The sequence below is a fragment of the Triticum aestivum genome, chromosome 5B (assembly GCF_018294505.1).
Source record: "Triticum aestivum cultivar Chinese Spring chromosome 5B, IWGSC CS RefSeq v2.1, whole genome shotgun sequence".
In the NCBI taxonomy this organism is placed as follows: Eukaryota; Viridiplantae; Streptophyta; class Magnoliopsida; order Poales; family Poaceae; genus Triticum; species Triticum aestivum.
Genome location: NC_057807.1, coordinates 144,536,741 through 144,547,730, shown reverse-complemented (window position 1 = coordinate 144,547,730; position 10,990 = coordinate 144,536,741). Strand labels below are relative to the sequence as shown.

General features: G+C 41.7%; 1 protein-coding gene across 1 annotated transcript; it reads right to left on the bottom strand.

Annotated features, from left to right (window-relative positions):
* Positions 1 to 364: 364 nt before the first annotated feature.
* Positions 365 to 3,703, bottom strand: LOC123110867 (uncharacterized). The gene is made up of 4 exons (XM_044531496.1): positions 3,397 to 3,703; positions 3,189 to 3,268; positions 1,517 to 1,709; positions 365 to 887 (listed from the first exon to the last, which is right to left on the bottom strand). The coding sequence occupies exons 2-4, from the start codon at positions 3,240 to 3,242 to the stop codon at positions 757 to 759; spliced, it is 378 nt and encodes a 125-aa protein (XP_044387431.1). The 5' UTR covers positions 3,243 to 3,268; positions 3,397 to 3,703; the 3' UTR covers positions 365 to 756.
* Between the last annotated feature and the right edge of the window lie 7,287 nt (positions 3,704 to 10,990).

Here is a 10,990-nt window from a genome sequence, read left to right as displayed (position 1 = left end):
CACCGTAGTTTGTCTCGTTGCATCATAGTTTTTTCTATCTAGTTGCACCATAGTTCTATCTATCTATGCTTTGAAACTATGTAAAAGATACTTTGTATCCTTTTTTATCTATGCTATGAACTATGTATCGTTTTTTATCTATGCAAAGTTATTAAAAAAAATGTTGTAGCATGAGTGTGCGCTGCATTTTAGCACGCCTGCTGGAGCTACGCGCGCGCTGCATTTTAGCGCGGCCGCTGGAGCCAGCACTGCGCGTCGCGCCAAACCTGGTGAAGGGCGCGCCATAAACCAGAATTTAGCGCGCCGCACATTCAGCGCCGGTTGGAGATGCTCTTACAAATTTATACTAACATAACCACACACATACAACAAAAAGTTTCATGCCACAACCATATCACATTGATGTTCTGGCCAGCATTAATAAAATAAGAACATCGTCGATTTCAGTGCCATGAAGATCTACTGCTCTAGGCCATTCTTGAGCCAAGAACAACTCAAGCTGATATGCAAGAAGCAGATCTTATACAGGAACCATCTGCACATATACTTATCCACTTCAGGTAACATCAGGTTACTTACTATTCCACAAACCTATATTATAAGATGAAAAAGGAATACAAAACAGGGGTAGAGAAACGGGTTGGACACGGAGCATACTGCTGCTCCTACATTGTGGGGATAGCGCGGTTGCAGTGCCCGTAAGGCAGAGAATCTGGGGGATAGCTCGGCGCGGTGTTCCGGCGCGGCCAGCGAGCATCAAGGTTCCAGCTTAAGAGAGACAACTCGGGACTGTCGGTTCCGCTTTGCCGCCCTCACAAACACCACTGATAGGCATGATGGTGCCCACCATGGCCTCCGGACTTCTTGCTCCCCTTTCAGGCAGGCAACTGTGGATCAAATTAGCAGGAGTCAGACAGAGCAATCTTCCAAGTGTGGACACACAACCAATGGAGTATGATGTTCATCTATCAATAAAATACAACAGATCTATGTATTTGAATCATGTCAAATTCATTTATGTTGCTCATTTACACCAAACCAAGATGCTGAAAAGAACCAACCTACTCCCTCCGTTCCAAAATAGATGATTCAACTTTGTACTAGCGTTAGTATAAAGTTAGTACAAAGTTGGGTCATCTATTTTGGAACGGAGGGAGCATATATTAGCATCATAAACTTGCGGCCAAAAAATGTATTTACTGATGAAAGCTAACAGAACAGAAAGCAAATTGGCAGCTGAACCGTGCTGGCACAACTGTTTTCCACAAGACTCAGCTCACACTTATAAGCTTTTATGTAGCATGAAGAGGCAACACCAACTAATTGAGCTTGAGCTCAAAAAGAAAAGAGCAGTGGTGAGAGAAATAGGGTTGCACTCCGATTGACTGCATGGTGCATCATACAGTCAAATGAAAACTAATGAGCAAAATATGAAAGAAACAAGTACTGAAATGGTTATCACGGTAGCAGAGATGATTTATAGATGCTCTCAAGGAAGAAACGGGAATATACCAACCTTTAATGCGCCTCAACTCTTTGCACAATGTGATAAAGTCTCCCCATTTCATATGGCACCGCCTGATAAACCGCAGAATCTGCTCGGTAGTAAACATCGACAAGCTCTCCAGATACTCTCCATTGACACTATTTTCTTCAAAAACTTGTCTGTAGCCACCAAGATTTATCTCTTCAAGCCACAAGCCGACGTCCTGAAAGAAAACAATAACCTTATTAGGTGAATACCCTTTAGCTTTTGCGTCTGACAGTGGTTCAAATTTAAATCAGAAGACAGATGAGTAGCTAGATCAGTTAGAACAACTGCAGACAGTCAAACATAAAGAATGAATTAAGAAAGAAATTTAGAGTCAATGCCCTTTAAGAGGGTTGAATGAAATGCCTATCTAAATTTAAAGCGACCAAACCCAGATCATACCAATGGCTACTGGTGATTATGAAAAAATAATGCAGATCTAAATTCAGTAACCAACTTGTGGGCATGTCAAACAAGCATACTGCTGTGAGCACGCAGAACACCGATATGGTCCACTCCAAAGAAAAATAAAACAGCACCAACAATTCCCAACCTTCATTTTTCCCACAAAATCAGGTTGCTTAGTTGGGGAAAACTTCCTAGCATGGCTATATTACCAACTAAACTAGCTGCCTTGTGAAGCAATTCTAGGAGTGATTGTAGTTTTGTAGTGTAGTCTATCACTTTAGGGAAATAGAGCTAGGATTGCCGGGCAGAAGTCATCTAGCCAATTTTTCACTCCATGTTGCCAGTTTTTCAGAAGACAGGAGCGCCTTAAAGGTGCGAAAGAAATGATCATTCAACAAGGCAATCTTTTTTCCTAAATCCAAACAATACATAGCAATTTAACAAAGAATTCGGACCTCATTATGCTAAAATTTAGGAGCTAGTTTGAAATCTTACCAATAGAACGAAAAGGTAGAATACGTTCCAAACGACATGGCATAAAAAACTGTTCCCAGGGTTCTAAAGTTCATCTCATCAAAGTTAAGACCGGCTTCATCCAAGTATCAAACACAACACGTGGTCAATACAAGACACGCCAAAGTAAGGCTCAATTATAGCCCAATCCCATTCTGGCTCAGTGCCAGGCCTGAGTACAATGCAGCCTGGGAAAAGTTTCGGAAGTGATTACTCATGGTTGGATGAGTATTACTTGGTTACTAAGATTGTTGATATTGATTTAATTATTTGCCATGATGACAAAGCGAAGGGGAACCAAGTATCACTCTCACCACATGAGCTCACCATACCCCCTCACTGTGGTACTTCTAAGACTAAGAGAATGGGCCAGGACATACGGAGAGGTGTAGTTAAGTACTCACGAATATTTATCTTTTGCATAAAACTGAGTAGAAACCACCGTCAAGCATCACAACAGATCATCAAACGGATTCCTAATAGTGGACTAAATTATCTCAAGAAGGGTTGAGGACAAACAAGATGAAACTAAAGAACTAAAACACTGCCCACAAAATCGGTAAAGCGTTGTAGGGGCAAATTTGTATGAATCCAAAGAAAGAATCAGACTGTCAAAGCTCCTAGGAATGTTTACGAAGTAAGCTGCAGAACGAAAATACAGTGAATTTCAACAAAGTTGGCATTCAAGTAACGACGGAAACAGAAGAGGAAAACCACCGTCACTACAGATTAGCACCTCGACAGTCCATATGAAGAAATCAAGCGGCTCCGGAGACCTCCCACGGCTCATCTCCCTCCTCCCGTCAGCCAATCCCACTGCAAGACCCAACCCAAGGTTCAGTGTCAGATCTAGATGGTGTGACGCGTGCGCACCGGCGCACCGAACATTAGCTCAAGTTAGTTCAAGACTAATAATTCCTTAATGAATAACCAAAATCTCATACCGAAAGAAACGATGCCCGAGATCACGGACGGGGTGGAGACGGCAGGGACGCGACGGGAGCAGAAGGGGAACGGCGATGGAGTCGAGATGAGCGTGAGAGGCGGAGGGGTTGGGTGGGTGACGCGCGGCGGTGAAGCGAAGCTACGGCACGACGGGAGATATAGAGCACGGTGGTGGTGGACTGTAGGAGAGGATTGGAGCTTGAGTAGAGCAGTGCAGGAGAGCAGCGTTGGGGAAAGAGGAGGGGATCGGGGTGGGAGGAAGAGGAAAGCTACGGGAGTGAGGATAGGAAAAGTCAGCTGCTGCAGATGGATTGTGACGGCTGAGATCGTTTGGCCGACATGATTGGTGGTAGACGTTGGGGATATTTACTGTCAAAACAGAAATGAAAAACTACAGAAATTGTTGGTTTCATCCAAGTCTACTGATATTTGTAAATTTGCCCAAGTTGATGAGTCACATCTCAGAAAAATTGTAACAGTTTCTCTATTTTTTATAGAAATGGTTTTTCCCATCCCATTTTCATAGAAATGGAGAACAACATCCAACGTATCATCATTGTACAGCGCTCAGGTAAAGCGAATAGTTGCACCAGAATTACATAAACTGGCCCTAAGCCAGGACAAAGAGCGACCAACCGACACATAACAAAATAACCTTATAGGAAATCTTCAATAGTTATTTGCATGTAGCTCGTCGCCCTTCCCAGGTGAATCATCAGACCCGGACGATTCTCAACAGTTCTCCTCTTTGATGATCCAGGATGAGCATGCATCGTAGTAGCAACGCAGATTGTTGATCGCCCAAAAAGGATCTTCCATTGATGAAGTCAGTTGCTTGCTCTTCCTAACAACAATCTGATATCGCGCCAAACCAATTCTTAAAAATAGAGCTCATTACGGATAGTCGGCAGGGCCCACAAGGCAGCTACTCAAAACATGTTAAATACATAAGACTTTTTTTACTAGCACACCACATGATAGCCCACTCCCTAAAATTACGAGGCATGCATCTTTCCAAAAATTCGTCTAAGCATTCCTGGACATACTTAGCTACAACACAGTCGAAGAACACATGATAGGTTCTTTCACCACAACATTGTAAGGTTATATCTTCAATTCTTGCCGCTTATAAAGGTTATCTTGAGTAAGGATTCAATTGTGTAGCACCAACCAAATAAAAACATGAAATTTAGGAGGAACGTGGATCTTCCATAAATATTTCCAAAAAGGGGCAAAACTCCTACCAAAATTACTTAGCTGGTAAAAAGATTTTGCAGAATATAACCCAGACGGATGTAGAAATCATCTAGGTCTATCAATCATGCTTCCAAGAGAGCAATAATTTATTAAGGACAAGAGATCATTCCACCTTGGAAGGAACTCAGGACCAACACACCTTCTCAAAGTGAGTTTAAGCTCCCTTCTACCCTAGATGTGAGCCACTATGCAATTTTGTTGGTGACAAATGGCAAACACATCAAAAAACTGAGTTTCGAGAAAACACTCTCCTATTCAAAAATCATGCCAGAAAATTATGTGTTGACCATAACCTAGAACCCATCTAAAGAAAGGTCTAGCAACAGTAAGACCCGAATTAGGCCCTTCCAAAAAGGAGAGGCTACTCCAGGTTTATACCAAAGAACCTTTGATTTATTAGTCTTGTATTTATGATCCATAAGGATCTTCCCATTTTTGTTCTCACAAGTATAGGGGATCAATCGTGGTCCTTTCCATAAGTAAGAGTGTCAGACCCAACGAGGAACAAAAAGAATTAATAAGCGTTTTCAGCAAGGTATTCTCTGCAAGTGTTGTAAGATAGTAGTCACATTAACAAGCAACAAGTAACAAAAATAGCAAGGTGCGGCAAGTGGCCCAATCCTTAATATTGCTAAGGACAAGCTGGATGTAGATGTACTTGTTATAGTGATTCAAGTGCGCTTGAGGACACACGGGGATTCATCTAGTTACTTGCATCATGTTACATTGATACGTGCTCATTGCTTTGATAAATTCTTATGTGGGTGGACCCGTGCTAAGGTGTTGTTCTTACTTGAACAAAAACCTACTTATGATTACCCCTTCTCTCAAGAATCCACAACTACAAGAGATGAATTAAGATAAATCTAACCGTAACATTAAACGAAAGGATCCAAATCAGCCCCTTACGGAAAAGCTCTTAGACTATGGATTAGGCTTCTGTCACTGCCACAACCCATCATCTACTAACTACTCCCATAATGCCTTCCCCTAGGCCCAAACAAGGTGAAGTGACATGTAGTCGACGTTCACACGACACCACTGGAGGAAGAACAACATAACAGATCATCAAAACATTGAATGCATACCAACTTCACATGATTACACTTAACAAGACTTCTCCCATGTCCTCAAAAACAAATGGAACAACTCACGAAGCATGTTTATGTTCATGATCACTAACAATCTAAACATATAATATTCCACCAAGTAAACCAACTAGCATCAACTACAAGATGTAATCAACACTACTAGCACCCCAGGGTACCAATATGAGGTTTGACACAAAGATTGAACACAAGAGATGAACTAGGGTTTGGAGATGAGATGGTGCACAAAGGATTCTTCCCTTTTTCCCCAGGGGTGACCTTGAGTTATCGAACCGATGAGAGGAAGTGTACATTTAAGACAAGGGTTTCTACCAAGCTTTGTAAGAGTATTAAATTCCAGATTTTGGACCGGATCAAAATCAAGTTGCACAGTTGAACATTTATAAATAAAAATAGGCATGGGTATGAGGACTTATTCTTACAACCAAATATTTGCGAATGGGTTATCATGATATTCGTTTGTGCCCCGGAAGTCATCATCAAGATGTGCTTGCAACATATCAAAGGGGGGTGTCCAAATTACATCTTGACTAGCACACGTCCTGCATCAAGGGCTAGTTATCCAACCAAAGGCCCTATCCGTCGCGCGGGGTTTCCATTGGGCATTTTATGACTACACCTCTTGTATCCCCAAATATAGGATTCACGCCACCATACTAAACCTTTCTGTCACTGGTGTTCACAATGGTATTTCATGGTCTCTCAACCCTTAGCCTCTCCATGGCTCGATTTCTGTCATCCTGTGTACCTGTAGGGACAAAGATCGCGAACAAGACAAGAGACAACTATGAAGCAATTTTATTTCACACATACAAGACATCATAATACTTCCATTGATCCCTGCAACAAATACACTGGGTTGAGTGTTATGCCTCAACCCATGACCTTACCGAATTACTCACACATGGCATTCATATCTCGAGAAGAAACCATTGAAGAGCACATCAAGAAGATTGATTGATTGATAATATGTCTTACAATAGTTGTCAGATGTGATACACGATTACAAGGTGAGGTTAACTAGGATGAGTATTGCGGTGATGGTGGTGGAGATGGCTATGGTGATGGGGATGGAAAATGGCAGCGGCTGGGGTTGATGTGGATTACAAAGATGGAGCTCTTAGCGATGTTCTATTGCCCTTCAGGTGTTGGCCATTTATAAATGTTGTTGGGGTGGATCAGAGGGCGCCGCTGGCACACCGTACGAGCGTGTGTGCTCATATGAGATGTTGTCTTGCGCTCTATTGGCTTCCTTCGCCTCACACTTTCTCTCTCCTTATCTCCTCTTTACTCCTTTCCATATATATATGCTTGATTATGTCCATGTATTGCCCCATTTCCCGTGGAAACAAAATAAATATAGGATTTTGGAATCATTTGCATTCATTATTCATTAGTAGCAATATCAGAGCATATATCTTGGTTTTTATGAAATAAACCAATGTAAACTCAGGTGTGATGAGCGTAAAAATAACACTCATGACTGGCCACAAGCCTGAGGATTATAGCAAACCAAGATGAGACATTGCACATATACAAGCTTCACATTGCGGACATGGAGGTGACCAACAAGCTCCTCCTCGACACACTCACCAACATCTCCTTGACTACACCTGCTAAGAACATCGGTATAAATAAAAAAGAAATTAAATGAATCCAACTGGCTTAGCGTGTTAAGCTTGGAGGGATTTTGGAGCCCTCTGTATCCCTTATCATTTTTCTCTAGTTAAATTTCCAGCTTATTTTTTTAGTTTGTTTGAATAAAAGTGGACAATCATGCTTCTTTTTTATTGAAGGAAGATTTTTATTCGGACGAGTCATGGATGTTTTGATGAATGCTCTATTATTATATTCTTAAAAGCATAATATATATCAAATTAAATTGTGTGCTAATGTATTCCCACCTGAAGATTATGAGTATAATTCTTCCACATCTTTAAACCAATCAGATAGGAGAGGTTGGCAACTAGATAGATGGGATAAATCACTTTTATTTTAGTTTAATATTTTCCTAAGCTAAACAAGGTACTTGGTGAAAACAATTGTCTCATGAGCCAAGTAAAATAATAAAGAGCAAGTTGCTTGTTTGGTAAAAGCTCTCTTCAATAAAAACAAATACCCATAAACACCCCCACTATTAACACAAGGGATCATGCCTATCTTTTCATGTCACACTTAAAACAAAATTTGAAGTGACATGGGCATAGGCCTGACTCTTAAAAAAGAAGGGGGAGAAAAACAACACTGAGGGACCAGTATAACTTGCTCGCCTGAAAGACTGGTGAATTACCGCATAAAGTTTGGACACGTCTTCTAATTGATAAATAATAAGGTATGGAAGCCTTCATGGTCATCTGATTAAAGTGGAGATACAATAGTGCTCAATACGATTATTTATCTAGCATGAATCTTTGAATCCTTTGATGGACTCTTTCATTTTCGTTATTCGCATCTCATAATTAAGGTGACTTCTTTCTTACATGTTGTGGTATTTGCTCAGGGACGAGCAGACCTCTAAGTTTGGCAAGTTGACAAGTCCAAACTATGTGAAGTTTTTACCTTTATTTTTTGCCTACAGAGTAGGCTTTGTGGATTTTTACCGCATTTGTGCACCTCCCCATGATACGTCTTTTGGAGAAAATATAGTATTATGGAAGAAATCCCAAGAAATTATGGTGGAATCATGCCAATCAATGTGATCATCACCTGCCATAAAATAACAAAGAGATTGGAGGCATTGAGGGCCTGCACGGTGCGTCCAAAGTGCAAGACGACCACTCATACGAGTGTGTGCGCTCATATGAGCGATCGTATGACCTGCCAGCGCTGCCCCCTAGTCAACTACTACACCCTCGTGGATGTGGATTGGAGATTAGATGCACACAACCTCTAGAAATGCATCCAAAATGTAGAACTCTAGCCTATGGAAGGCATCTGGAAGGGGGGATAAATCCAAGGACTTCGCCGCTCCAACACTGCATCAAGAGAGATTCACCACCATCATCATCACCATCTCATCCCTATACATTTGTAATACAACAGTTGGAGTGGATTCAATTGCGTGTTACTTTTGTGAACTTGCCATGATTATCATAATCACTCTTGTATCGTTCATGCCCTTGATGCGCGAGTAGTTTCACTAGTTCTTGGGGATATGGAAGAATCCTAGTATGTAATAGATCATTTGGTATTAGGATTTAAGATCGTCTTTATACGTTTATGTTAATAGTCTTCTTGATGTTGGGTGAAGTCGACCATCCAACATATGCAAATTTTGGACAAAAAGGTTACTACTACCGGTGTGATGACTAGTTGTCGAGGTAGGTTAGTGATAGGGCCTATCTCCCTTCGTCTCTGATCGTTGCAGGGGGGGTATACGAAGACCGCTTTTAAGCTGCTTCCACAGGGGAAAACCCCTTAATTATCATTAACCGGAGTGGGGATGAATGGTAGTGGAGTATGTGATATGGGGTTGTTGCGTGTATGCACGTATCTGTACTTGGCTCCGCCGCAAATAAAAACATATAAAGTGTCTTAGGAATCCGGCGTAGCATTATCCTTAGGCATCGGTCGCGTAGACACACACTAGTGGGGAATCCAGACTCTCTGAGAACACTTCAGTCCAATCGATTTCAACAACCTTCACTTACGTCTTGCGTCACTTTATTTCACTTTTGCTAGTTTATTTCTCTGTTCACCACAATCACCCAATAGTTATATTCAGTTCCTCTTTGCTTTGGACCGCATCTAACTTGCAGGCACTACTATTTAAACCTCTGAGAGATAAAGACCGACTCATGTGCTCCCTGTGGGATCGATACTCTTATTTTGGAAAAGCTAAACTAAACCATGTGCACTCGTAGACCATCGCCAACATATATCCTTACCATTTCGAGGGGTCCACATTCATAACCAATTGTTGTACCTAGATTGAACTTTTCTGAAATATTCTTTGAGTAGGCATTGGTTAGTTCAATGATCTATATGTTGTGATGAATTACCAAAACCACTCGGGAAAAAGATGCACTTTCATATTGAAATCACTTACCCACCAAGAAATCAACCGCGTGAACCCGATGACCTGGATGACAGCAGAACACAAAGCCCATCACCGGGGAGCGTCTCATCAGCATAATTGGTTACCGGGCAAGATAAAGGGACGACAGACCCGACCAGAATGGTGTCTAAATATCTATCAAATCCAGTCGCAATGGCCAACCACGAAATCAACCATCCGCATATAAATAGTGATGATAAAGCTAAGAGGGATCAATGGGATGATAGAAACACCGAGTTGGAATGGTACGCAGCAGGTGGAGAACTCGTGATGCGATGTGATGGGCAATGACGTCAATAGCTCTATGTGCAACATCTGAACCAACCGACAAATCCTAGCAGTGGGCCTTCTTTGCCCACCAGGCCCATCACAAGCCGGCTCTGGACAAAATTGTCAAGCAAGATCCATGAGTGTTGTACCCCGCCAGCATCGCAAGGGTGTGAACAAAACACGAACCTTCTATCCCCTCTGGTAGCCCCTTGTCTGTCATACTGGGCATACAAATACCCGCTCCACATCGGGCACATCACCAGCCAGCTCTAGACAGGATAGCCAGGCAAAATCCATGAATGTCGCACCCCCACCGACATCACAAGGGAGTGAATCACACCCAAGCACAACACCCAACCAGACGACCAAACATATTTTAATGATCACACATAATAAATGTATTATCGAAAACGTAAAAGATGGAAACCTAACACACGTAAATTTACATGGCCTGGGACTAGAAATAATAAATAAGAATAACTAATACATGTTCATCATAAAATCTCAATCAACAACCCATCATAAGATCTCAATTAAAGATTACCAAACAAGACTGGGTAGTACACATTACATATATAACAACAGACTTGCACAACAAGATGAACATTGAGATGAGCTTTACAACTCGAGGTAAGCTGTCCAGATGCCAAGCGGGCATGCACATGACCATTCATGCCCCGTTCATGGACGCGTACATTCATCACTGTCGGCGCCACTTTTGGGAGGGAGGCCAACGCACTCCTTTCTCTGTCCCTAACTAATTCACACTGAAAAAACAAACATTGGTCAAACCAATCCTAAGGATGTGGCTTCACCTTAGAACACAAATCGGTGGTAATTTAAAAGCTTGGAACCATAGAGAAAATATATGATCGATTCGATTGAAATTGAGTTGCTTCC

Excerpts from the sequence above, each read along its gene's own strand:
- LOC123110867 (XM_044531496.1), bottom strand. The coding sequence starts at position 3,242 with ATGAGCCGTGGGAGGTCTCCGGAGCCGCTTGATTTCTTCATATGGACT. Across the intron at positions 1,710-3,188 it reads TCTTCATATGGACTGTCGAG|GACGTCGGCTTGTGGCTTGA; the intron begins GTGCTAATCTGT and ends GTTTTCTTTCAG. Across the intron at positions 888-1,516 it reads AGAGTTGAGGCGCATTAAAG|TTGCCTGCCTGAAAGGGGAG; the intron begins GTTGGTATATTC and ends TTTGATCCACAG.